The sequence below is a fragment of the Lipophrys pholis genome (assembly GCF_963383615.2).
Source record: "Lipophrys pholis genome assembly, chromosome: 9".
Lineage (NCBI taxonomy): Eukaryota > Metazoa > Chordata > Actinopteri > Blenniiformes > Blenniidae > Lipophrys > Lipophrys pholis.
Window position 1 is genome coordinate 17,285,751 of NC_137639.1, and position 26,242 is coordinate 17,311,992.

At 41.2% G+C, this 26,242-nt stretch overlaps 1 protein-coding gene across 1 annotated transcript in view; it reads left to right on the forward strand.

Moving 5' to 3' along the window:
* iglon5 (IgLON family member 5) overlaps positions 1-26,242 on the forward strand; it is a gene marked incomplete at both ends in the record, with an annotated part of 110,524 nt that overhangs the window by 81,744 nt on the left and 2,538 nt on the right. The window contains 6 exons of the mRNA XM_080472179.1: positions 3,026-3,104; positions 8,595-8,827; positions 10,605-10,724; positions 18,811-18,942; positions 19,211-19,331; positions 22,460-22,611. Coding sequence (XP_080328305.1) covers positions 3,026-3,104; positions 8,595-8,827; positions 10,605-10,724; positions 18,811-18,942; positions 19,211-19,331; positions 22,460-22,611 — 837 coding nt within the window. The remainder of the gene's footprint in view (positions 1-3,025; positions 3,105-8,594; positions 8,828-10,604; positions 10,725-18,810; positions 18,943-19,210; positions 19,332-22,459; positions 22,612-26,242) is intronic.

Here is a 26,242-nt window from a genome sequence, read left to right on the forward strand (position 1 = left end):
TTACACCCAACACTTGGTGCTGCTTCATTGTCTTTTATCCATGGCAGTAATAACCATTTATCTCTATAAATAAAAAATGTATTACAGTATTTTGTTTGAATGCCCTGGCCAGTTTTCCCACCGGTACTTCAACGTTCAATCTACACACAGATACATTGCAGAATTTTTGGCTCCCGATCTTACTGCTAATGGAAAATAGAAAAAAAAAAAAAAAAGCTGTTAGATGAGATAATACAACATCCCCCCAAAAGATGGCTACTGTGTGATAATACCAAAACAACATAATCAAAGTAAAGCAATATTTCTTTCCCATATTTGTGTGTCTTCACTATTATTTCAATTGATTTTTTGTCCCTCTCCATCATCTATAAATATACATGAAGCTGTGCAGTCAGTTGACATGCCTTTGGGCATGGATGTTATGTATCATAGTTTGCATTAATTTTCCTGAGATCCTAAAATCAAAACAGTATTCCACCTGTCAAGTGAGTAATTACAGCATTGCTTCCCACACATTGCTTTGCTTTGCAAGCAAAAGGGAGAAAAAACAGCAGAGTGAATGCTCGCACTGCCCCGGGGGCACTTTGCTCTTAGGACAGAGGTGGTCTCCTGTCGCTCAAAGACAGATGCTGGTCTTGTTATACTGATGCATTTAAAGTGGGTTGATCAAGAAGGAGACATGCTGCATCAAGTATGTCGATAGTGTGCAGCGATTGGACACTAAATGTGTTTCTCTCTCTGTCTTGCTTGTTTCTTAATGGAATCACATCTGTATTTACCACATTGGAAAGTAAAGTAAATTATTTCTATTTGTTGTCATAATGAATTCCTGCATCTACAGTCATATGTTTGCCTAATCTGCGATTTGTCTTGTGATTTGTCTTGTGATTTGGTGTTGGGGGGAAAAAGTGCGGACTGGATGTGTTGACCCGGTTCTCACATCGCACGTTGCCTGCGAGTGGAGCCTGGGTGATGCAGGCTTTAGAATACAAGGTGCCAATCGAACTGTGAAACTGGGAATTGAGTAGGGAAATGGGAATTGCTCCCCATTGGTTTGTAACCTCTGCAATGTTGTTTGGAGTATTCACCATATGCATACATCATTCATTCAATCAAATTGACTGCATGGGTCCCTGTGGGTACATTGTCTGATAGGGAGAATGTATTTCCATCTGTGTATGTGTCAGTATAATTGCATATGTGGGATAGTTTATTTATGACACCCATCTTCGAGCCTCAACCTCTGGAACTGAATTGAATTAACCTAAATAAAGTCTAGTCTGTGGAGTACACAGCTTTCGAAAGGACTTGAGCTGAGAATGATCTGCAACAGGAAGCAATTCTATGCAACATTACTCCATAGGAAAAACCACAGTTGAAGTAAAGCTTGTTGCAGTTTTTTAATATTGACGACAATGGCTAATGTCCCTCGCCCCTCCCCTAAGACTTTCAGTGGGTGAGAGAGAGAGAGTTTGTGCCTCCTTGGCCAGCCTAGATAGCACAGCAGCTGCAACCATTAATGCGATTACAGCTTTTAGCAGGAGATTTTCAGAGCCAGTTTTCTTTTGAGGCATCATTAGTTTGTTCTCTTTTCTTGTTCCTTGTCGGTATGTCAGCAAACAAATGTGCACGTTCACGCTCAGGAGCAGCAGTTACCTCGGCATATTAAGTGCTCATATGTGCCAGGATTGACGATGCACACATACAATTGTATACACATGAATATATGAATACACGGGCATGAATATATTCTGTCTATCATCACACAGCCACAGAGAAAAGGTAAACCACACTCAAGTTTACAAAACCAGCAACACCGGCATGAAAACAGGCATAATTAGTCTTTATTTAAGAGATGATAAATTACTATTTAATGTAGTTGGCGGGACTTTCTGCTATGCGTTTGAAAATCTTTTGATTAGTCGTCCATGTTGTGAATTAAAATTCAGAAGTCTATCTCATTATTCTCTGTAATCAAATCATGATTCCTCAAAGACTCTCCTTTAATTTAAAACCCACATTTCTCATCCATTTAATGGTGCATTTGTTGGGTCTCATCTCTTCACATTTTCTCATATGGCATGCTTAACATGTCTCTGTCTTTGTGCTGCTCTATAATAAACATTGAGATGCCGCTTAGCACCTGACTGCAGTAGCTTTGTTTCATAAAGTCACCATTTATTGAACCTCTAGGCCAGACAGCAGCAAAAGTCTGTTGGAATATTGGGGTCATATTTCAGGCAAAGTGAAGAAAGGATGGAGGGAGGACTCCAGCTGAGGTATTGGGTGCCATGCTGTGTGTTGGCAGAGTTCAGACGGACAGAGCCAAGTGTCTTACTGGGAAGCGGCTCGCCTCAGCAGGCAATATTAAGGCCAGCGTATAAGTTATTTGGTTATCTTTGTTTTCAGTCCGTGGCGAGTTCACCAAAATGGCTTCAAACTGTTTTCATGTATATTTCCTCTGTGTCAGCGTCAGTGTGTCAGCCACTCACAGCTGCCAAGTTTGTGTTTTGTCTTCAGGTAATGACTCTCATGATGTGTGTCTGCTCTTGTGTGAGTTGGTAATGTATGTTTGTGCCTTTGTAAGCATAGCGTTTTCACTGTGTGTGTGTGTGTGTGTGTGTGTGTGTGTGTGTGTGTGTGTGTGTGTATTGGTAGGCAGGATGAGCATCCCTTCTGTTACCGTTGCTGTCCCTTCATTTCATGCTCCGGCGGCTCCGCGTGAATCCTCTTCCCCTGGCTCATTATCAGTGCTGTTCAATGAACGTGCATCCCACCAGAATGCAGGGTAAAACCAAATCATTATTCAAGTATGGGGGTCAGTGCAGACATTGTGACTCTTTTGTTTAGTATATTTATTACTTTCCCTTCAGAAATAAGGAAGCCGGATGCGGGACGCCATCCCCCCGCTCCAAATGACTTGGTGCAGCAGCAGATCCTGAAGCACCTGAGATTGATGAACAGCAGCGCAGCGTCTGCTGTCGTTATTGGATGCTCATTGCTCTCCTCTCATTTTTCTTGGCAGGGTCCAGTGTGAGCGGCGCAGAATTCGGACACCTGCCGGACAACATCACGGTGCTTGAAGACGAAAACGTCACTTTGAGGTATTTCTTGATGCTACACCTGCACCAACTGATTACATGGAAAACATGTTTGCCCCCCCCCCCCGCCACCTGCCAGTCTGGTGTAATTGCCAATTGTCTGTCTCATAACTTCAATTAAGCATCCCACATTGTGCCATATTTTCCACTTCTGTCTATCCAAGGTAATTGAATGATAATGTCTTTTAAATATCACTCGGTGTCACCCGGTGTTTCTGCAATCACCTTCTGATAATGATGCCCAGGTCACCTCAGTGGGTCGACCTCCTCTTTGTCCAACCACCCCTGCCTAACTGTGAGTGATACCGTGGAAATCATAGTTCTTCCCAGGTCCCAGCCGACAAGCAGGGAAAAACAGCCAGCTTGCTTTTCTTTCCTCCCTTGCATGCATGTGACATGGCAGTGAACTCAGCAGTGCCAAAAAAAAAAAAAAAAAATCTAAGTCAACACTATTTTCATCACTTTTATCTGCTGGTCCAACTACTCTGAACAAACGTATTTTTAAGTTCTTTTTTCCTTTGGAAAAAAAAAAAAGCCGCTTTCTAGGAAAAACAAATATGTTATTCTGAAGCCATGTACGGTTCTGTCAATATTTGTTAACATCAACAAGTCTCCCTCAAAGTTGAAAATCAGAGAAGTAAAACCACTGATCTATATTGTCGTCAAGCCGCATCGCCCAAGGTGTTCTGATAATGCTGTGAGGTCTGATCTGTGGGATTTATCTTGGTGTTTTCGCACCTAAATCCTCAAAACAGAATGCACTGGGTTTATGAAAGTCTGGGCTTCAAATGTGACATTTTTCTTACCTCACCGTTTGGCATCAATCGGAGCAGAGCAGTGGAGTAAGACAACACATATTTTATCAGATGTTGGAGTAGATTTGAAAGACAGCAAGTAGTTGTCAAGGGCATTACTAAAGAGCTTTATGAACCATCTTAATTTCAATGTAAAATTATATTCACATCATTAGTTTGTTCCCTTTTCTCTTTTCCCTATTGGTATGTGAACAAACAAATACACACCTCCTGCATTGTGTTTATACAGCGGCCATAGCACAGTTTACAGTCGATATGACCAAAAGAGCCTTTTTTGCCATTTTCCACCAAATAAATTTAACTTGGGGTCACAAGTTAAAAGGTTGACATATTCAACCTTTTAAATGAAGTAACACAGTTCATAACGTTGTACATATTATTTTGCTTTACAGACAAAACTTATTTCTTAGGTTCGATTTATGAAGTTTCATGACTCAAATTTTAAACTGTGGATATCGTTTAACATCTTTGACTTTTTTTGCTGTGTTTTGCAGTTTTACCTGAACAATTTTAGCACTTTTAACACTTTTAAACAGTTCCAGTTGTTTTCTATTTTTGCTTTTAAAGCCATTTTGACTCTTAGACAGTTCGGCAACTTCTCCTTGTCACCTTTTCTCATTGTTTTTGCGATTTTAGTTGTTCTTGGCCATTGTATCCTTTCTACTTTAAGTCACTTCTCGCTACTTTAGTTCAGTTCCATTATTTTTTAATGAAATATTTTTCACAAATAATGTTGTGAAAGCTTCAGGGAGCCACAGTGAAAGAACTGGGGGCCCACAGGTGGCTTCATAGCTGTAGGTTGCAGACACTTCCGCGAGGACCACTTGCTTGATAGGATATCGCCCTCCCCTTTTTTTTTTGCTGCCAAAACAGCCCTGACCTGAACTCAGATGGATAGTTGAAGCTGCACTGGGGTATCTGGCTCCATGGTTTTAGCAGCAGATCTTTTAATCCCATCAGGTTGTGAGGTGGACCTCCATCGGACTGCATGCATCAGTGAATCTTGGTCATCCATGACCCCATCACTGGTTACTGCTTGTTCTTCCTGGAGCCACTACCGATTGACGCTGAGCACTACAGACCGGTAACACCCCATAAGAGCTGTAGTTTTGGAGATGCTCTGACCCAGAGGTCTAACCATCAGCATGTTGCCCCCGTCAAGCTCGCTTAAATTCTTACGCTTGCCCTTTTTTTTTTTTCCTGCTACAAAAGCATCAGCTTTCAGGACAAAACGTTCTGTCATTTGTTCCTGTCAATTCCTGCCACAATGAAAAGATAATCACAGTCACGGACTCTGTTGGTCATAATGTTATGGCTGACAGGTGAATCTGCCAGAAGTTACACATGCAGTGCAGCACTCATACAATCATAAATGCTCGAATATATATGACTAAACAGCTGTGGATATAACCTATACACCACACTCTCATTCATAAGAAAAAATAAACAGCTATTCAATCTGAACAATTAGTTTTCATTCAAGAGATTCATTCGTTGTGAAGCCAACAGATCTGTCAGTATTTACTGACGTCAAGTCCTTGTCAAAGTTGAAAGTCAAAGAACTTAAACTGCTGATCTATATTGTAGACAAGATGTGGAGCCTGAAGGTGTTTTGTTGATGCTGTGAAGCCCCATGTAGAGACTTTCTCTTGATGTTTTCACATATGAACCATCAAACTGAATTCACTGTGCATCAAATGTGACACAAAGCTGTGTAGTACTGTTCGATAGCACATTTTATAATAAGATGTGTGTGTTGCCGGACAGCAAATAATAGCCGCCGAAGAAATGACTAAAGAGATTCATAAATAAACTTCATTTTAATGTAAAATCACTGCTCAAGTGGCACAAATACTTCTGTTTTGCCTAAGACAATGCTGTTGTGTTAGTTTTGATGCGGCCCATTAAGACAAGGCACATTTGATGCTATTATGGTATTCATTTCCTCTGGGCTTGCCGTCCTGTAGCAACATCATCAGTGCATAAGTGATTATTTTTAAAAATAGATTAATAGAGCATTTGTGTCCACAGATAATGGATTTTTATGATGGGATTTCTTACTTTGGTGTTTCTTTATCTGAACCTACCAGCCACAGCCACAGCCATGCATCTAATCGCAATCAATATCTTTTTTTTTTTTTTTTGTAATGGCTCTGAGGTGAGGCGACCTGAACATCAGCTCTGTGTCTTGTAGCCTGTTTATCAAAGACTTTCAAGCTTACCTGTGTTGTGTTTGTTATTGTTGTGTCCCTGCCACCTACTTGGCAAGTGATCTAACGTCTACCTCAATGGTATTTATCCAGGTCATATTAATTAAACATTAAGACTTCAGAAGCATATCATTAAACTAGTTGAAGCTGGGTAAGGACATCTAGTGGCCAAGGTAAGAAAACAAGCACCATCTTTAAAACATATTGTGTATGCTTCACCAATTTTGAATACACGAGTTTCCAAACATTTCCACATAATGATATATTTTCTTCATATTAGTAGATGCAATTTCCTTTTAATCATTATATTTCAGCTAGTGTTTGGAAAACCAGTTGACTTGAATTGTTTGTATCTTGAACCTTATAAATATGCAGATGTAATTACTCAAAAGTAGTGTGGCGGATTTTTCTCTGTGCAACAAAAATAGAAAATTATTGCTGAAGTTTTTAGACAGGTGTAATTACAACAAATGTACAGGGAAAAAACATTTCTTAACTGAGAAGGGAATGTGGTGAATGGTATTGTAGATTTTTCCGTCCGTGTTTCCACTCATAATCAAGAAATTAGTTTTGGAGTTAATAGTTTTTGAACGGCTTTTATGCCAATAATTATAAAGCCATTCTGGTGCTTGCTCTATTTGGACTAAGACCCTCACTAATACAGATATTTTCTTTAAAACCTTCAAAAATAAACAGAAGAATTGAAATAATCTAACAAAACAGTCATTTTATCTTGTTTTTAAAAAGCAGAAAAATTGACTTTACCAAATTGGCTGTGGCTAAGATGGTGGCAGGTTTGCGTCAAAGAATCCTCAGTGTGTGGCCCCTTGCATGACAGCCGTAACGCATTAATGGGTGAATATGAATGATCATGTAAAGTGTGTTGAGAATGCTCAAGTACTAAAATGGGATGTATGATTAAAACCCATTAAACGCCTGTCCTGTATCGTCTCTTTATTACCACAAAAGCATATGCAGAGTCACTCTAGTGTCCATTTTGCAGTTCATGAAGACAGTCAGCAGCTACATGCTCGCAGGTGAAGTAATAAATATGATGTTGATTTCAGCTCAAGAGGACTGTTGACTTAGAGCAAACTGTCTGACTCTGACAGCTGAAATCTCTTCTTCTGCTGCTGCTGCTGCTGCTACTCTTTGACCTCTTCTTACTCCTCTTTATCATCATCATCTGGTGCTAGAGGTTTCTCTCTCATAAAATGGACATTTTTGCCTGTACCATCGCCTATTCATGCAGCTGAGACTCAAATCTACCATTTGGGAGCGTTCACATAGCGAAATGATAAAGTGTCTCCTATCAGTATCTCACAGTTTTCATCAAGATAAAGCAACACGCTAATAAAATTTAATTTGAACAATTAATAGCATCAGTAGAAATCAGTACTACACAGAATGCAAGTCTTTCTTTGTGACTTAAAATAAAGATTTACTACTGAAGCTACCCTTATGAGGTCTGGCTATTTTCCCTTTTACTGTGACAAGGTTTGTTTATACAGATGGCCTCTTTAAGAAACATTGTGCAGATGCATAAATGTTATGTGGTTGACATCATATTAGCTTGTTGGAGCTCTCTGAAACTTCCCGCTTTGACTGTGGGAAGGATCTGGTGTCGCAGCATTCAGCCTTTCTTAATCACTTCATTTTAATGTATTTCTTAATCGCCTTGTTTTAATGTATTTCCTTGTAAACCACTGTGAATTGCCTTGCGTCTGAATCGTGCGCTATAAATAAATTTGCCTTGCTTTGGCTACTCTTGTGGGATTTCCATCCATCCATCCATCCATCATCCTTACTGCTTAGTCCATATAGGTTAAAATGTTAGTATAGAGAACAAAGAAGTCCAGATATATCTGTCCTCTGCAGCTTCCTCCAGCTCTCCTGGGCAGTACCGAAGTTGCTCCCTGACCAAACCAGGGGTATAATCTCTCTAGACTAGAGAGTCATGGGCCGACCTCGGGGACGCCTCCGAGTCCAACATGTCTGGTAAACCTCTAAAGGGAGGGAACCAGGGGGTGTTATAATCAGATTCCTGAACCACCTCAACTGGCTCCTCTCAATGTGGAGGAGTAGTGGCTCGGCTTTGGCTTTGTTTTCTTGTGGGATTTGTTTGTTTACTATTATAACGTTAAGTTGTATTCTTGGGAGCCATCGGATGAATATGTCATAAGTTCTGTTATTTAAATAAGACATTGAGTTGAATTGAGGGCAGACTGGATCACTGTCCCCAAGTGCATCATCGCACTTAAATCTTTTGTACTGTACATTTGATGTGGGTTTAGCTTTTGCCTTTTTTTGGAATCTGTTTCTCCATTTCCACCTAATGAGAGGAACATTTTGAGGAGCATTGTTGCAGGACAAAAATAAGGGAACTATGATGCATCTGATACTGATATATCACAACAGAAATTGAAACAATCTTTTCCATCTGCTCTTCACTTCCTCTTGCCTGACAGATGTCGGATTGACGAGGAGGTGACCCACAAGGCCTGGCTGAACCGCTCTAATATCCTCTTCACTGGGACAGATAAGTGGTCTCTGGACAAGCGTGTGACTCTGATCAACAGCAACAACAGTGACTTCTCCATTCATATCGAAAAAGTCCAAGTAACTGACGAGGGGCCCTACACCTGCACGTTCCAGGCCAACAACAAGCCTCGCATTGCCCATGTCTACCTCATCGTTCAAGGTCAGTAAGGGAATTCATTATACGTGGCCGTAAAACGTGTGCAGTAGCCCCAGGTAATTTCTCTAATATGCAGATTTGATTGCCACTGCGGTTGCAGAAAAACATTTACAGTGCCCATGGTACTGTATGCTGCCTTTGATTGACTAAACATTTATGGTGCCCATGGTACTGTACGCTGCCTTGGATTCACTAAATGGTTTAATTATGTATATTGTTATTCATCCAAGCATAGTGTCGTCTATTGGGTGTGATTGAGGTTCGACATCAGGGAAAATAATTAGGAGTTTCTCTGTGGTTACGTTTCAGTGTTTCTTTTCCGTTAAATCACACTTAAACATATGATTAAAATTTATGATAGACGACTTCCTCGTTAAAGTTTACGACGCATCTGTATTTAAGGTTGCTATTTATGCCCCTATCAAAGGGAAATTACTTACATCTTGAAAACTGTGTGCATGTGTCTTCAGGAAAGTCGGCCACGCACAGTTGACAAATAACCAGAAAGACGATTGTGAGCGGAGCCCAGCCCAGGTCCATTTGTTATTTGCCTGCGGCCCATTAAGGTTACTTGTCTTTATAAACAGAAAGTTAGGTGGATCAGATGGATGAGGCCGTGTGCTGGGTAGATGAGGTATACAGGAGGCTGTCCAACTGCCTGAGTAAATAACTGACAGTGCAGGACCACAACTCGGGCTCAGTCATCAAGTCAGTGGCTAAGTGAGTGAGAGTCTGAGTGATCTTGTGCGACATGATGTATTGACGCCGGACTGCCTCAAGAATGGATCTCAGACCTTTTCCCCCGCGCCTCTGTCAATTTGTATGAATATTTTTCAGCCGTACATGGCTAATGGAATGAAACCACTTATATCAGCAACCATGAGGTTGATTCTGCTAGAATAAAAAAATAAATAAATAGAGCTTGTTTGCAGTTCACAGGTGAACAAGACAATGTCATCCTCTTTACTAAAAGAGCTTTTATATACCGCAGCAGAACCTTTTGTCCACCGGACCCAAAAGCTTTCCATAGATCAGACCACACACACCCAATTATATACCCAATTCCAGTCGCCTGCAATTGCAGACCAGGCTTGATATCACACGAAATAATTACACCCTCAAGTCAGTGCATCAAGCAGGAGCAGCTTCACCGAGGCTCCAATCTGCTTTATCGCTGCGAGTATTCAACTCCTGCAAGATGGAGCAAAGGATCCTCGGTAGATGTCTTGTAAAAAAAAAAGAAAAGAAAAAAAAAAAGCAATCTCAGAGACAAGCTCATTAAAAACAATGATAATGGGCCATTTAAATTCAAGGGCCATCTTGTTATCAAACTAGCTACACGCATACCATCCCAACACTGAGTTTGAGGGCAAAGGAGTATTCAAGGGTGGTCATTTGCTTAAAAAGTTGAAGAAATAAATGATCCTGCGAACACTTTTACAAATGTCCATTTCTCCACAGATCAAATTAGAATCGATGTCAGGAGAAGGAGAGGGAGGCTTTAATGCCCATTTGCAGCAATTTACAATTCAGTGCATTTTAAGTAGACGGTCAAGCATATTGTTGCACAGTTCAGTAAGCACTCGGGTACAGCTCATTAATCAGCTGATTGCCTGTCTGTCTAAGGTGCAGAGATTTGCATTATATTTTAAACACCTTTACAGGCTGTATTACCACACCTTATCAATAATGTATGCCAGCAGAAAAGGTGATTTTGAGGTCAAATTTTAATAGCATGGTCTTGAGGGTTTTTTTTTTTTTTGTTTTGGTTTTTTTTCAGTGCCGGCCAAAATCGTCAACATCTCTAAAAATGTTTCGGTGAACGAGGGAGAGAATGTGAATCTCTACTGTCTGGCAGTTGGTCGACCCGAGCCCACTGTCACCTGGAAGGACCAGAAATGTAAGCCTCTCTTCTTGTTTGCTTGTCTTCAGATCCACTGATCTCTTGTTCTCAGCTTCACTTTTATCTCTGTCTTTTGAGTTCATCCCTAACCTGGTTTTGCCTGTTGAGGTCTTTTTTTTTTTTTTTTTTCCTCTCAGCCTATAGGTTTATCAGCATTCAGCCCATGCCTGTGTCTTTATCCCTTGTTCGCGTGTCATCATTCTTAAACCCAGCTGTTTAATCTGTCCCTAACTTAAATTCACACTCCTCCTTTTTCCCCAATGTCCCAGTGTTTTGTCCCAAATAACCACACATTATACGTAATTATTCCCACTGCGCTGCCCGTAATCATCAGCATCTGTCTTCATCTACCCTGTCAATGGGCATCACTGTGTGAACAGCCAATTTTGGCATTAAATCAGCTGTTTTCAGCATCTGTCGGTGTGAAGAACCAGAGCTGGTTCTGGGTGGTCGGGATGCAGGGCTCGATGGTTGAAGTCAGATCCATTTGATCTGATGTGCACAGCATTTAATCCGTATTTATTCCCTCTATGATCGTCACCAGTCTCTAAAGTTGGATTAAACGACCCTCTCAAACCCTCAAAGAGCAGTGTTTTTCAGCTGTTTCCCAAATCTCTGCATGTTTTAGATGCATCCTTACCTCCAACACCATTTGATTCAAATGAATGGCTCATCATTAAGCTCCACAGAAACTTGATAACAGCCCACTTATTTGAGGCAGCACAGAGCACAAAGATGTCACAACACTAGAGATAGGGGATTTTTAGCATTATTACTGTAATTGGCAGTGCTGTGTCACCTGCCAGGAACATAAAGGAAAACGCCATCTATTTAATACGCCACTGTGTTACGACTCAATATATTATTTTCTTTCTGAGTGTATTTTATGTGTCTGTTTTTGAGGAAAAGGTTAGCACGTTATTCAGTTGTGTTGCTGTTTCTCTCTCAAGTGGGATAAAGCTTAGGATCCTTGTGACCACCGGGTGAACTGTCAACCGCGAACTTTGTTTGTTGTGTTTAAAATCGGGCATGTGTGTGCCAGAAACATCTTTTGTAGAACTTTGGAATCTGACAGCTGGAACTCATTGAGGATTATTATTTTAGACTTTCTGGTGTTTTGAAAGTCTCTGTCACCAAAGTCGTGGCTAAAGTGCTTTTCACACAGCCGCTATTTGGCTGATTTGTAGTCGACTACAGCGGCGGCGGCAAAGATCAAATGCGGCATCCAGACTGCAGTAATAAATAGGTCAGTGTGAACAGCTACTCAACACCCTGTAATTGTACTGTTCGGCCAACCTACTGTACTAGTGCACTCATAAGCAGTTTCCGGGCTTACTTGTGGTCTGGTCGACATCCTCCACTCTGTCTGTCCCTAGGTTAGCCTGATACAGTATGAACACATTGTCCTTCTCTGCACAGTTAGTGTTTGTGAATCTACACAACACGGCATCATATCTCAGACAGGGACAAGGCCAGTAATGATTATACCCACATACATACACACACGCGCCCCTGCAGACATGCAAATGTGCAAAGGAACACATGCATGAACACACACCTGTGTGCCAAACGCGCGCGCACACACACACACACACACACACACACACACACACAAAACCTTAACATCACAAACTCAGTGCAGTTGTCTTCACTTGAAACCCTCCAGCAATTCTCCTCTGTCAGCAGTAATCCTCCCTCTAACCGCGCCCACCATCTCACACTACCCCCTCCCCTCCCAATAACCCCTCAGCTTGCGGAGGAAGAGATAGGGCCCACATTACTATTCTGTGGGAGTCTCTGCAACCAAGCCATCAGTTGCGGGAGACTAGGGGCGGCAGAGAAAAGGAAAGAAGGGGGGGTGGTCGAGCCCAAAAAAACAGCAAGAAGCTGCTGGCCATCTGTCCCCATTACTCAGTGAGTACATGGAGAAACCACAGGGAGGAGTGGAGGGCATAAGGAAGTGAGGTGAGGGGTGTGTGTGTGTGTGTGTGTGTGCGCCAGGTGGTGGTGGAACAGGAGCCTCCGTCCCATCAGAGGTGAAAGGGACCCCTCGAAAGCCTCTGACCCCTCTGCAACTTGACTGCAGTTACCACAGTCCTTACTCACAGTGCAGATAGTAATGCCGCTCTGCTCTGTTATTTGCAGGCACCGCCTCCTGCATCTTCACTAAAGCAGAGATACAATCACTCTCACTGGCATCCATCAGTTGACCTGCACAGACACACACAGGCGTTTTGTCTCATTGAGTTAAATACACCAGCGCGGCTCAGGCTTATCATCTGACATACCATCCATTAAAACCCCCAGGCACACAGACTTAGCAGGAGAACATGTTCACTGTTGTTGTAGGCATATCGGCGGATGTACTTTTAGTTCAAGCTAACATGTCAGCGATTGAATGATAGGCAGAAACATGGCACAGTTACCCTTTTATATTTTTGACAAGTTGTTTACAATTGCTGGTAATAGATTGCTTTGTGATATTTCTGGTGGGTGTTATGTGGACGCATGCAGTGGACTCAACAACAGAGAGGTATAATTAAAATATGGCTTGCTTTGAATTCATTGAAGAGGTGGGCAACAGTAAGTAGAGGCGAATTAGTCTAGGGTACAGGCTTGAACACTGCAGCTCTGAGTGCATTAGAGGATCTGTCAGATAAATGGCACATGCTGGCAAGTATTTATACTAAGTAAAGGTAATGGGAGACAGGTGGTGTGGGAATCAGGAGCAGGTGTGCAGGTAGGAGGGAAATCAGGTGACAGGGAAGAAGGGAAAGTCCGAAGGCATGCAGCTGACAGGTGGAAATAAAAAAAGAGTGTCCGGAGAGAAGTTTTTGTGCATGTTTTGATTGCAGCTGCTCAAATCACAAATATGAAACAGAAAAAAAAAAATATATATATATATATATATATATATATATATATATATATATATATATATATATATATCAGCAGTAAAGATTAAAGCTGGCAATGTGGTCTCTCCCACATCAAGAATCACTGCTTCTTTCCATTAACATAGAAATTAACGTAGAATAATTCCAGATTCATTATATGTATTGACAAAAATATGACTCAGTAAAATTTCTGAATGTAGATATTAAAAAGAAAGTCAGCATTTTGGTTGCTGGCAACCATCTTTAGACGAGAATTAATACACGTTAGTAAGTTTTAACATCAACGTGGAGGATTAACTCAAACAAATGTACTGCGCTTATGGCTATAAAAGAACATGTCACCAAGCCTGAATCATCACAGTGGGGAGCTGAATAAGCCTCATCAGACTTCAGTCCGACAATACTCGTCTGTTGTATCAATGTATTGTTGGGTTTGATTTTTGTAGAATTTCTTTGACCATAAAAACAGACAATTTAGGGGATTTTTTATTTATTATTTGCTCACTCAGAAATTCAAGTTTTTAAAGAAAATTCTATTTCATCTAAGAATCTTGAGCAGAATGTAAAACGATTTTACCTAACCCCCCCCCTCAAATAAAATACATGAATCATTTAGAATCGTAACTACAACTAATGGTAGTATGTGTGTGTGTGTGCTTGTGTTCTTTCTTTGTATTATCTAGTAAATTTGGGGGGTGACTTCTCTTTGTAGAGCTCTGCTCCTCAGTCGAATCTGCTGGAACAGTCCGTTCCAGACAAATTGACCGACATTTAAAACCTGTCACTTGCTGATGAAAGTCAAGTTATTTAGAAATCTTATTAATAAACGAACTTTTTAGATAAAACCCTTAAAGATGATCTTTGAGCTTTCCACATTGACACAGCCGTTTTACTCCATCACCACTGGCAGGACTGGTTTGCACACTTCTTATAACCATAACTCCTAGACCATCAATAACATCTACAAAATGTAAAAAAAAACTGCAAAAATCTGAAGAATTTAGCTTTTTGCATCTAAATTTTAGTCATTACAGTGACTCCTGCACAGTCAAGACCACACAGTAATTTTAAAGAACTGACAGATCTTTGACAAACAGTGGCTGAAGTAGTCACTCATTGCACCTTTTGGGGAATTCTACATTGAGAAAATCTAAATAAATGTGCTCACTCTTGTAGTTAAAAGAGTTAACCTCTTGTGGCTAACTTTCAAGGCTAGATGTCAGTGTTTCAGCTAATTAAAACCTTTAGCAACACCTTCAGAGCTTTCCCAAATGTATTCATATAATTGCTTCAAAAATCTCTGGCTAACAAAATGCATCTTTAAGGTGTAGAAATAAGGGGAATAAGGAATTGCATTGCGCCGAGCTTCAAAACATAAAAAACACAGACAATGAAAACAGTCGTAATGGTATTTACATAAATGTTGCCTCCAGTTCCAAAAGGTTAATTAGCACAGCCTCCACATGTCGATCTGTATTGTGTCTAATCAGTTGTTGCCAACCTAGGTCCTTTATCAGAAATCTATTTTATCCTTGGTAAATGTAATACGATAAATACAAGCACTTATTTCACATTGTGACTATGGCGTCTTTGTTCTGTATAATGTTTTATAGTGAAAGGTGTTTTTATGTCATTTATATAACAATTCTTTTCAGAAACATCCCAAACATGGTTTAATTGTGATGTGCTTCATATTGCACGTGATCAAAGAAAGAACACAGAACAAGAATGCAGTAATGATCAAGTGTTGACAGAACATAAAGATCTTTTAAAGCAAAGGGACGAGCACTCGACTGAATGGACTTTCCTTGTTTAAATTCAGCTGTTTCCGTTACCTCAGATAACACCTGTTTCATCCCCATACTCTTCCAAATAACAGGTTTCACCGACCTGTCAGCCTGTCCATCCGTCTCTGTTTTAACCTGACATCAGACCTTTCTGGCTTGACGCTAGTTTTTGTAATGGAAATGGATAAGAGGAGCAGAGAAATCAAGTGCCCTTATGATGTAGTCCAGCTCAAAGTGCTGGTGGGGAAATGGAGCGCCGCTTCGCTGTTGGACAGGCCAGAACTCCTGATCTGCCCTTACCTCCACCACCACCTCCTCATTCGTGCACCTCCCCACCCGCCTTCTCTTCTCAGGTGCAATCCAACTATCTCTGGTGGTCAGGAGTCAGGCTCCTTCAAAAGCCATAAGTGGTTGATGGAGCTGTATTTTACAGGCCATTGTGGGAGTGCCAGGGCCCTGCTCAGCTCAGATATGATCTCCCACCAAAGAGAAGAGAGGTGTGCAATGCAGGGGAACCTCAGGAGATGGAGGGGAAAAGAAGGAAGAGAGAGAGCGCTGCTTTTGCACTGTTATATTACATCACACATAGGTGCCGTGGTTGAAAAGTCCACAGAAGAAAAAAAAAAACGCCACATCAAATAACCGACTCAACATCTCTTACTATTTCCCCTCGTCATGTTACTGCTTCTGTCCCTTTCTTTTATCTTCATATCTGTGTGTCTCCGGCCCCCTTGCATCGCAAGCAAATTCCCGCTCTCTGTGTCTGTAATGTGCACTCTAGCGCTCTCATTTATTTTTTTATTTTTCTTTGTCCTTTTTTATTTCTTGGACCTCATCTGTAACAGCTTTGTGTGTGTATTTTCTCCCGTGTTAGTCTGATTTCTTCTTTTTCTTTCGCTTTTCCCCTTCCTTGCTGCCTCAGCCCCCCACCCCACCCTTCCTGCAAAAGTTGTGTGCTCTGCCTGCTTGACAGAGATGTCATGAGAGAGCTGTATTTATTAGACTAATGGAATGAGTGAATAACATTGCACCCACTCCACCCCACCGCCCTGCACCCACCCGCCCGTCCGCCCGCCTGCCCGCCCGCCCGCCTGCAGCCGCTCGCGTGGCACAGGCACCCATCACCGCAGTTGTCGCTCGCTGCTCAGGCTCTGCCGCAGCAGCTGCAAATAATCGTCTCCAGCTCAGTAGCCGCACTAATAATCCTCCAGTATAATCTTCAATTAGAACCGCCGCACTAATCTCTGACAGGAATAATCGTGGCGTTTAGCGTCTTTTTCACTGGTGTGTGTTTGTGTGGCACTCAGGAGCTGTTGGTGTGTTTGTGAGGGGAAGTGAAGGTCTACTGATCGACAGTGGTTTGGTGCATGTTTTGTGGAGGAGGCCTTTGAAAGGGAAAAGTGAGCGGCAATTTAAGAGCTGGATTTCCTTGTTAGTGCCGAGATTATATATTATGTCGTGTTCCACAGTCTGACTTCTTTAATGGGGTAAAGGGAGGGGAAAAAAAGGCCTAATGGTTTTGGAGGCTTTGAGACAGCTGGCTGCTGAGACTTGCAGAGATGAGGGAGCGCACGCTCATTCGTCTTCTGTCTCTGCTCTTGTTTTCTCTCTCTCTCTCTCTCTGTCTCTCTCGCTCTCTCTCACTGCTGCTGTCGAGCCAATAACACCCCCAGCATCCTTTCCCCCACATGAAGGAGCAATAACTTGTTGCCCGTCCCCTCGACTCTCCCCCTCTGCAACGATTCTGTGGCTCCTCATCGCCCACGGAAAAAAGAGCGAAAGTGTGAGACTGACTAATTTGGTTTTGGGAGCACCTGGGAGTTTGTCAACATCAAATAACAACCAAATTTTCTTCTCGCTATGTAATGTGGTGAATGAGCTGTCTCCCCCTGTGTGCAGGGCTTAGAAGCCAGGCTTACAATTTCCCTTGACACTTTGAAAGTAATGGTGTCAGTGTTGTCAGATTGTGTTTACTGACTTTGCATTTACACAGCAATTCACCAACTGACCTATTATTTTACCGAGCTAGTATATTGTGCAGCAGTGGTGAGTGCGTCTCACCTCGGAGCGGAAATGTCATTGGTTGAAATCGTGGGTGGTCCTTTCTGCGTGGAGTTGCGTCCAAAAACATGCGCGAGGTTAACTGGGTGGGAATGTTGTTGCCTGTCTCTCTGTGTTTGCCCTGAGATGGACTAAAGACCCCGCCCATAGTCATCTGGGATTGGCTCCAGTGCTCTGCTACCCTGAACGGATGGATGGATGGATGGATGGATGGATGGATGGATGGATGGATGGATGGATGGATGGATGGATGGATGGATATTTTGGTTTTATAATTCTTGAAGTGAACTCAAAGTATGGTGAAAAAAAAACATCACCTCCCTTTAAAGAGACAGGTAACCTGTGTAACCTCATCTGCTTTGTCCTACTGTGTTGAGCACTTCTCAGTCATAATATTTACTACTACTACTACTACTACTACTACTACAACTACTACTACTACTACTACTAACTATTAAAGGCCGACACATTGTTTATTCAAATTTCCTTCAGCAATATTATTACATGAAACTCATATTCAGACCCAGTTCCTGTTGATACAATGTCAGTTTCATTGACCGTCATCATATTGACGTTATGACTGGACAAAAACCCAATAAAGCATCAGTGGGTCAGTTCACCAGCTCCACCACAAATTTAAAAGCTCTGCAGATGGACATGACTAAACTCAGTACATGTAGAGCAGCTATAATTGTGATCTGCTAAAAGGGGCTGAGAGCTCAGCATGGTTAGAGTGACATTGATTAATTCCAGTTTTGTTGGAATCTCTACAAAATTACATATCAGTGCTCATCATCAGTGTTTTGTTTTTTTTAATGTCGGAGTGACAAATTTGTGTGAAAGTATGTACAAAGAAATAAGAAAAACTGGGTGTGCTTGAGTAATACCTACAATAATTAGAAAAGACAAATGTAAAAACACACTGAAATGGTGAGGCCTGCGGGAATCCTGCAGGAATTTGTCAAAGATGATTGAAATATTGTATGTGACTTTTCAAAGGGCAAACACAAATAAACACACACACACACACACACACACACACACACACACACACACACACACACACACACACACACACACACACACAGTTGGATTTCTCAATCTCCTGAATTTCAGGACAAAACCAGAAGAACTGTTTCTGTCACTGCATCATATCAAGTCAAATTTCCCAAATGCTATGAGATATTACGTTGTTTTTCTGTTCCAGATTTCTGTGGATTTTCTCAACCCTTTCCCGACATAAATTATCCCAGCCAGTCTGTGTGCGGCTGTAAAGTAAACCTGTCAACCCTTTTATCTGATATATGGCCACCTTTGACTTCCCCTTTGCTCCATTAGATGGGCTGGTGAGTGAGGGGGAGTTCCTCGACATCACCGAGATCAAGAGGCAGCAGGCCGAGGACTACGAATGCATCACCAACAACGGTGTGGCCCCGCCCGACCAGCGCAAGGTCAAAGTCACAGTCAACTGTAAGTATCCCTCCGTGAACCCCTCAATTGCCCTGAGGTAATAATTCAGTTAAAACCTCTTGTGCACAAATGATGTATTAATAATGTATGTAAATGCTGCAGATGCATTATTATGTGTACATTTTAATTGAGTTCTCTGTGGGTGTTTTTCAACCTTGCGGAGAGACCTGACTCGACTTTTCAGAACAGGTGGCTGCATGCTGGTGTTTTGAATCTGATATTTCTGTTTATGTGCCCTTTTCTCTCTCTCAATTTTAATTTCTTCTAGATCCACCAATGATCACGGACATGAAGAACATGCCAGCACATTTGGGGAAGACAGCCATCTTGCGTTGTGAAGCCATGGCAGTCCCACCAGCCTCTTTTGAGTGGTACAGAGATGACCACAGGTGAGAAAGTCGACGTGTTCAGAGCTTATAATGTTTAATTTCATCTGCTCAAAGCAAAATTAACAATTACCGACCTATTGTCCGACTTTACAAACCCAATATGGTTTATTTCAGTTTTTTTCTTTGTTATTAAAAGGCTTTTTCAGCCACATTCCACATAGCTAAATGCTATTTAAAAAAGCAAATCAAATGCATTAAAAACCTGCCTTAAAATTAAATAGGGAAAACTATCATTTCCTTATCATTCACCAATCCTGAATGTCATTGCATTGCAAAGTCATTTCCCAAAATATTGGAACAATTTTAAAATGTAAATGAAGCAGGATACAATTTTTATGAATCCATATTTTATTCACAGTGAAGCCTAGATATTATACTACTTCATTAAAAATATTGGCTTATTTTGAATTTAATGGCAGGATCATAAAGTTGGCAATGGGCTGTCTATGTCACCAGTCAAGAGCAACACTTGGTGGAATATCTGGGAGATAAATCTTTTCCCATTATTGAGACAATGTCCTGTTATGAAAAATATTCTTTCACGTGAGATGTAAGTGACTGCATCCTGATTTTAATCACACATGATAGTGGGCTATATAGTTGCATTGAGCTTTTCATGTAGTCCACAATTCTGGCAGCTAAGGATTGCATATAAAACATAAACATTGGATATGTTTTTATTTATTTAAATACATTGCGGTATGAACAGTTTAGAGATTAGAAATGGAATTAAAAACACTGAATGTATACTTCTATAGATACATATATATATACATAGTGCAGTAATCACAAGTAACCTTTACACCCTTCGACTGACAGGATTTGTTTTGATTATATGGCTGTAGCATGAACAAAGAAAGATCAATAAATAGTTTTTGCTTTTCCCAATATAGCATCTCCTTTTAATGCCAGGCATGATGTCAATACAATTTGTGTTTATGACTCTACTAGTTTCTTAGATGGTAAATGGTGTCCACTTATATTTTTCCACTTTTTCCACGGATTCACCAGCTTGTTACACTACAGACAGTATGAGGTTTGAGGGGAGAAGAGTGAAATAACCAGGTCCTGGATTTTACAAGTGTGAAGTGACAAAAAAAGGAAATCTTAATTTGACTCAACAGAAGCATTGAGGTTACAAATCAACAACTCTCCAATTCTTATAGCTTCTGCAAAGACAAACAGAAAATCCCTTGTCCTGTTATGTCCATGCTCCTGTTTGGCCGGCCAATCAGGCAGAGCTCTGCGATCAGCTCACAGGTGATCTCAATCTCCCCTCCAATGGACCTGAGGAAGAGTCCACAAAAGCCCACCATCCAATCAAAACACTCCTCAATATTCAACAACGCCTTTTCTTTTTCATACAAAATAAACCTGATCGCATCTTAAGCGAATGGAAATAAATAGATACAATTAGCCCAAATAGTTAGAAACAGCCCAACATGACAAAAACAGCTGAAATTGCTAAAAAGGGCTAAATTAGTTAAAACAACCTAAACAACCAAAGTGGTTAAGACTGCTGAAACAGCTATACTTGCTTGAAAAAATTTAATAAAAATGGATAAAATACATAGAATACTCAAAATGACTGAAATGAAATGACAGAAACTGCTATAAATATAATGAAATACCTGAAAACTTAATAAATTCCAGGCATTCTTTTGAAACTTACCAACACAAGATTTCATTTGGTGAAAGGGAGCAAAAGTGGCTGTTATCAAGATTACAGATTGCAGACCCGAACTCGAGTAGTTACGGTTATGAGAAGGATCCGTTCTCAATCCTGTCATTAGTGAGGATCAAGGAACATCTGTGTCTATAAAAGATGTTCTAATTCAGCAACAAATCACAGCTGCTGTCAAAGAGCAAGGTGGGCATCATTCGAGATCAAGCCAGAGGATTTTTTTTGGGTCTTGATTACTATTTGTATTACCTTCAATCTGACTGAAACTAGATTACTTGCTGCTGTGATCTTCACATGCAGCCTTTGATTCAGGACTGAAATCTGAACTGTGGAAACAATGTGCATGGTGAGGAAAAAAGCAGTAATGAATTCAAAAGGCCAGATTTTCCCTCTAAAACTCCCCATGATCACTCGTTTTAAAAGTCCGTGCATCCCATCACACAGCACAGGTCGGTAGTCTGTGTTTTTGTTTTGTGGCTTTGACATTGATTAATCGATGTCTGAGTGCAGGAGAGCAGCCCTAACCGTTTGCCTTGTTAACACAGAGCTTTTATGAGCTCCAATCAAACCACTGTTTTTAACCCATTGGTTGTTTGTCAACACAAAATGGGAAAATACGTTGATGAGAATAAATAAATGAAGTGTTGAGCAACACTAAAACAACATCTACAGCAGGTGATCACAGAGAGCTGGAGGGAAGAGAAAAGGAAAAAAAATAACCAGTTGATTCTCGGAAAAATAGCTGTTTCCTTTCTCTCTTTAATAATTTCTAATCAGACAAAATAATGTATTTTGGCATATTTATCTTCACTGAGATCAATAAAACTTACAAGAAGAAGATGAAAAACCACATATTTTCAGGCACAACTAGCAACATTTAGACGTCTCTTGTTCACTGTGAATGTGGTCTTGGCTGCCATCAATGTACCCAGCCTCTGACATCAGATAACATCTGAGCCAATCAGACATGTTTTTGCCCTCTTTGGAGAATTATTAGCTTGTTGGCAACATATTCCCTCTATATTACCTGCACATAAACTGCCCCCTTCAAGTTTATAAAAGGTCCCAGGGAGCACACAAGATTTAGGTGATTTGGCATCAGGAAATGCAGGACACTGAAGTACTTAGACAAAGCCTTTCTGGACGGAGAGAACCGTTAATAGAGTATAATAGGCCCCAATACGAGGTCTCTGTTATTTATGGCCTGTGAGATTCACTATTAGTCCAAGGTGAAGCAGGGCGCATGTGTGGAAAGGGATTATGTTGCATGGTTGTCTCCAGAGATAAGGGAGACAAGGAAAAAAAAGTTTTTCATGAAGGCTGAGTCACCAGGTGCGATGTTGTGTTGTGTTATCTCTCTTTTCTTGTCACACACATTTACTCTTTTTCCTTCCTTTTGTTTTTTCGTTGTTTTTTTTTTTGCACACCCACCACTACCACCCAGGCCGGTAGAGAGTGACAACACCCTGAGGATCAAAAATGAGAAGACGCGCTCGCTGCTGCTGTTCACCAATATTACAGAAAAACATTTTGGGAACTACACCTGCTTCGCCTCAAATCGTCTGGGGGCTTCCAACGCCAGCATGCTGCTGTTTCGTAAGTTATCGCAGAACTAACTGCATGCAGGTGCGTGGACAGGGGACCGTGCACAGGTGTGCAAAGCCGTGGTATCACCAAGAAGCTCACTTTAATTTGGTGTGACTATCAGTCAACGTGCAGGGGTCACACTTAAGAAATGGCCCGCAGCTGCAACACAAAATGGAGTGGTATTCACTTTCTTTTCCTCCTCACCCGGTCTGTTTTGGCTCGGTGCACTGCGCAGCGTATTCGCAGAACCCCCCCCCCCCCCACCACCACCACCCCCCCCCCCCCCACCCCAGTTCTCCCCATTTTCGTTATTCTCCGCCCCATTAAAGCTTTGCTTGCCTATATTACCGTCTCTCTTTCTCGCTGGCGCTCGCTGCTCCGTTCATTCACACCCGCACCCTTCATCTCTCTTCCGTACACACTCCCACTGTCTCGCTGCTCTGTCCCGTTACCCAAGAAGTTGTCATTTCTCCCGGAGCCCCATTCACATTAACCGTCCCCAATGAGCGATTTCCTACCCTTCCATTGCCCGTCACACCCCTCCCTGTCCGTCTTTAGTGCATTCAGCATTACCATCTTAAGTGAGTCCTTCATCTATCCCCTTTCTTCTTTCATTCCTTTACCCATTATCTCGGCCAGTCTCCCTTCAATGACTCACTCCTCTGCCAGACCCATACGTCTTCCTGCTCTCTTTTTCCACCACCGCTGCCACTTCTGTCAGCCTATCTCTCCATCATCTGTCCTTATGCTTCCTCTTTCCCTCCTAATCTCCCGCTGCCATCATTAGAACACAACAAACCTCTTTCTGCTTGGGCCCGGGCACAGAAAATCGGACCATAATCAGATACTTTTCTGGCATTTCTATTCATGTGCTGTCCCTCACTATCATTGCCTCCAATGACTCTGTTTCCCCGCTTTTGCACCTCTTTGTTCACCATTTTAAAGGTGCCACAGGCAACATTTCATCATCAACAACCCACTATTACATCAAAATTGGCACATTATTGTAATTAGCCTTTGCTAGTGAGTCCATTACTCCCACCGCTGGCACTCTGTACCAGCTTTCACTTTATACAGTTAAAAGCCACCGGGTTAATCTATTAGACCACATACCACACAATGTGTAGACGATTCTTCCAGAGATTTGCAATGCCTTGGCTTAAATTCAATATTTCTATTCACATTTTGTACACTGTTAGTCCTCTTGTAGACACATCAGGTGAAGTTTTCACTTCGAGGCCCAGATGTCGCAGGAACTGCAACTTGTGCTAAAACTCGCCACATCAACAGTGCCAGTTAGGAAACCTGCTGGAGCAACCAATGTAAAATTGGAAGGAAAACAAATCCTTAATTTTATACAGAATAATGTTCAGCTTTTTCTCTGAATAGTTTTGAAGTTTGGAAGTTTTCAGGCTTCAGTTGGATTGATCCATTAAAACCTCACAACTTGTGGCATGGCTTCACTTCAGCAGCGATACCTCGTGTTGTACATCTTCTACAATCAGTTTTATTTGATATACCGTCATGGGATTAAAACTGATCCGAACAGAGGGACAGGTACAAATGAATTTACATGCACTAAATTTACAATCAATTAACCCAACAAGCATGTTTTTGAATGATGGGAGGGTGCCGCAGGGAGAACACGCAAACTCCAGACTGAAAGGTCTTGTTGGCAAGCAGAGAAGAGGAAAACCTGCGTGCACTAACTCCCTAACTTCATGAATTAAAGTCAGAAACAGTCTAGTGCTCACCCTCGACATTATCACAGGCAGTGCATCTGTTTTTGTTTCAAAATTATTGCAATAACTTTTTTGTCTTTTGACGTTAATTTGACATGACAAGCTGCCTTCCCCAACACTACCGCTTCCTGTGTAAACTGCTACTGCTGCTTTGGTATTGCGATGGAAGAGACAAAAAAGGATGATGTTGAATTTAACTACCACCAAAGAAATTCATCATTAACAGATGAGAGCAAAGCACCCCAGTGGTGTGAGAACAGTGGTCACGCAAGGACTGTAGTTTGTTCTATCTTTATTCCATAAAATGTTATAATAGTTATATCACTCTCAGTATTTTACTGTTCAATTTTTTTTCTCCATATTGATTATTTGGGGAATTTTTTTATTATTGTACTGTTAGTGAAGGTTTTGATTTATTTGTTTCTTTTGTTATAAACGTGAGTGGTTGAATTGTGGATCGGTGGCACATGAATAAAACTGGTTAATCCAAAATAATGATCTGACGGTCTAAGTACAGGGATACATTCAATGTTTATATCGAATGCAGGTTGGACGCTAAAATATATACCAAACATTCCAAATCATGATATACGTAGATAAATCCAGATAAATCCAGTCACTGGATGAAGTTAGTTAAGCCCAGACTGGCCTCTTTAAAAAATGTAGTCGTTTAACCAAATATTGATCATTATCAAAGATACAGGGGCTGCAGTTTCTGCAAGGTGGGCTGCTGCCACCACTCAAGTCAAAGAAATTAGACGAAACCCCATCCCTTCACATTAAATTTTTGATTTTGTGTTTTAATTATAAATTCATAATTCTGCAATAAGTCAAGATTAATTACACTCAGAGTTGTGATTAATTAGTGAATTATTTTTTAATTATTCACACCCTTAGTTGATGATATTTGCAGCATTTTGTAGTAAGCTTTTTTTTTTTCTTGAAAAGGCTTTACTTCTGAACGCTGCACATGTTGGTGAAAGTGTCTACTTAGGTGGGTTTGCTGTTTGTCTTTCTGATTTCATACTGCAGTAGATTCTGTTAGCTTTCAGTGCACACACACACACACACACACACGATATGAATAGTTCCCATCTGTAGGTTATCTTGTCAGCATTTAATTGCTTTCAAACTTTAAATGAGGAACCTCAATGTAATGAAAAAGATTAAAGTCAATCTTACGGTGGCCCTACCGACAGTGGTGTGAAAAAGTGTTTGTCCCCTTCCTGATTTCTTACTTTTTTGCAGGTTTTCCACACAAATGTTTCAGATCATCAAACAAATTTAAACATTAGTCAAAGACAACACGAGTAAACACAAAATGCAGTTTTTAAATGAAGGGTTTTATTAATGAGGAAGAAAAAAATCCAAAGATACATGCCCCTGTGTGAAAAAGTGTTGCCCCCCCCCCCCCCCCCCCCCCCCCCCAAAAGACCCCACAACAACATCTAAAGAACTGCAGGCATCACTTGCCTCAGTTAAAGTCAGTGTTCATGACTCCATCATAAGAAAGAGACGGGGCAGAAATGGCCTGCATGGCGCAAGGAGTTCCAAGACGAAAACCTCTGCTGAGCAAAAAGAACATTAAGGCTCGTCTCGTTTTTGCCAGAAAACATTTTGATGATCCACAAGACTTTTGGGGAAATATTCTGTGGACTGACGAGACAATTGGAAGGTCTGTGTCCCGTTGCATCTGCCGTAAAAGTAATACCACATTTCAGAAAAAGAACATCATACCAACAGTACAATATGGCGGTGGCAGTGTGATGGTCTGGGGCTGTTTTGCTGCTTCAGGACCTGGAAGACTTGCTGTGATAAATGGAAGCATGAATCCTGCTGTTTACCAAAACATCCTGAAGGAGAATGTCCTGAAGGAGAATGTCCGGCCATCTGTTCGT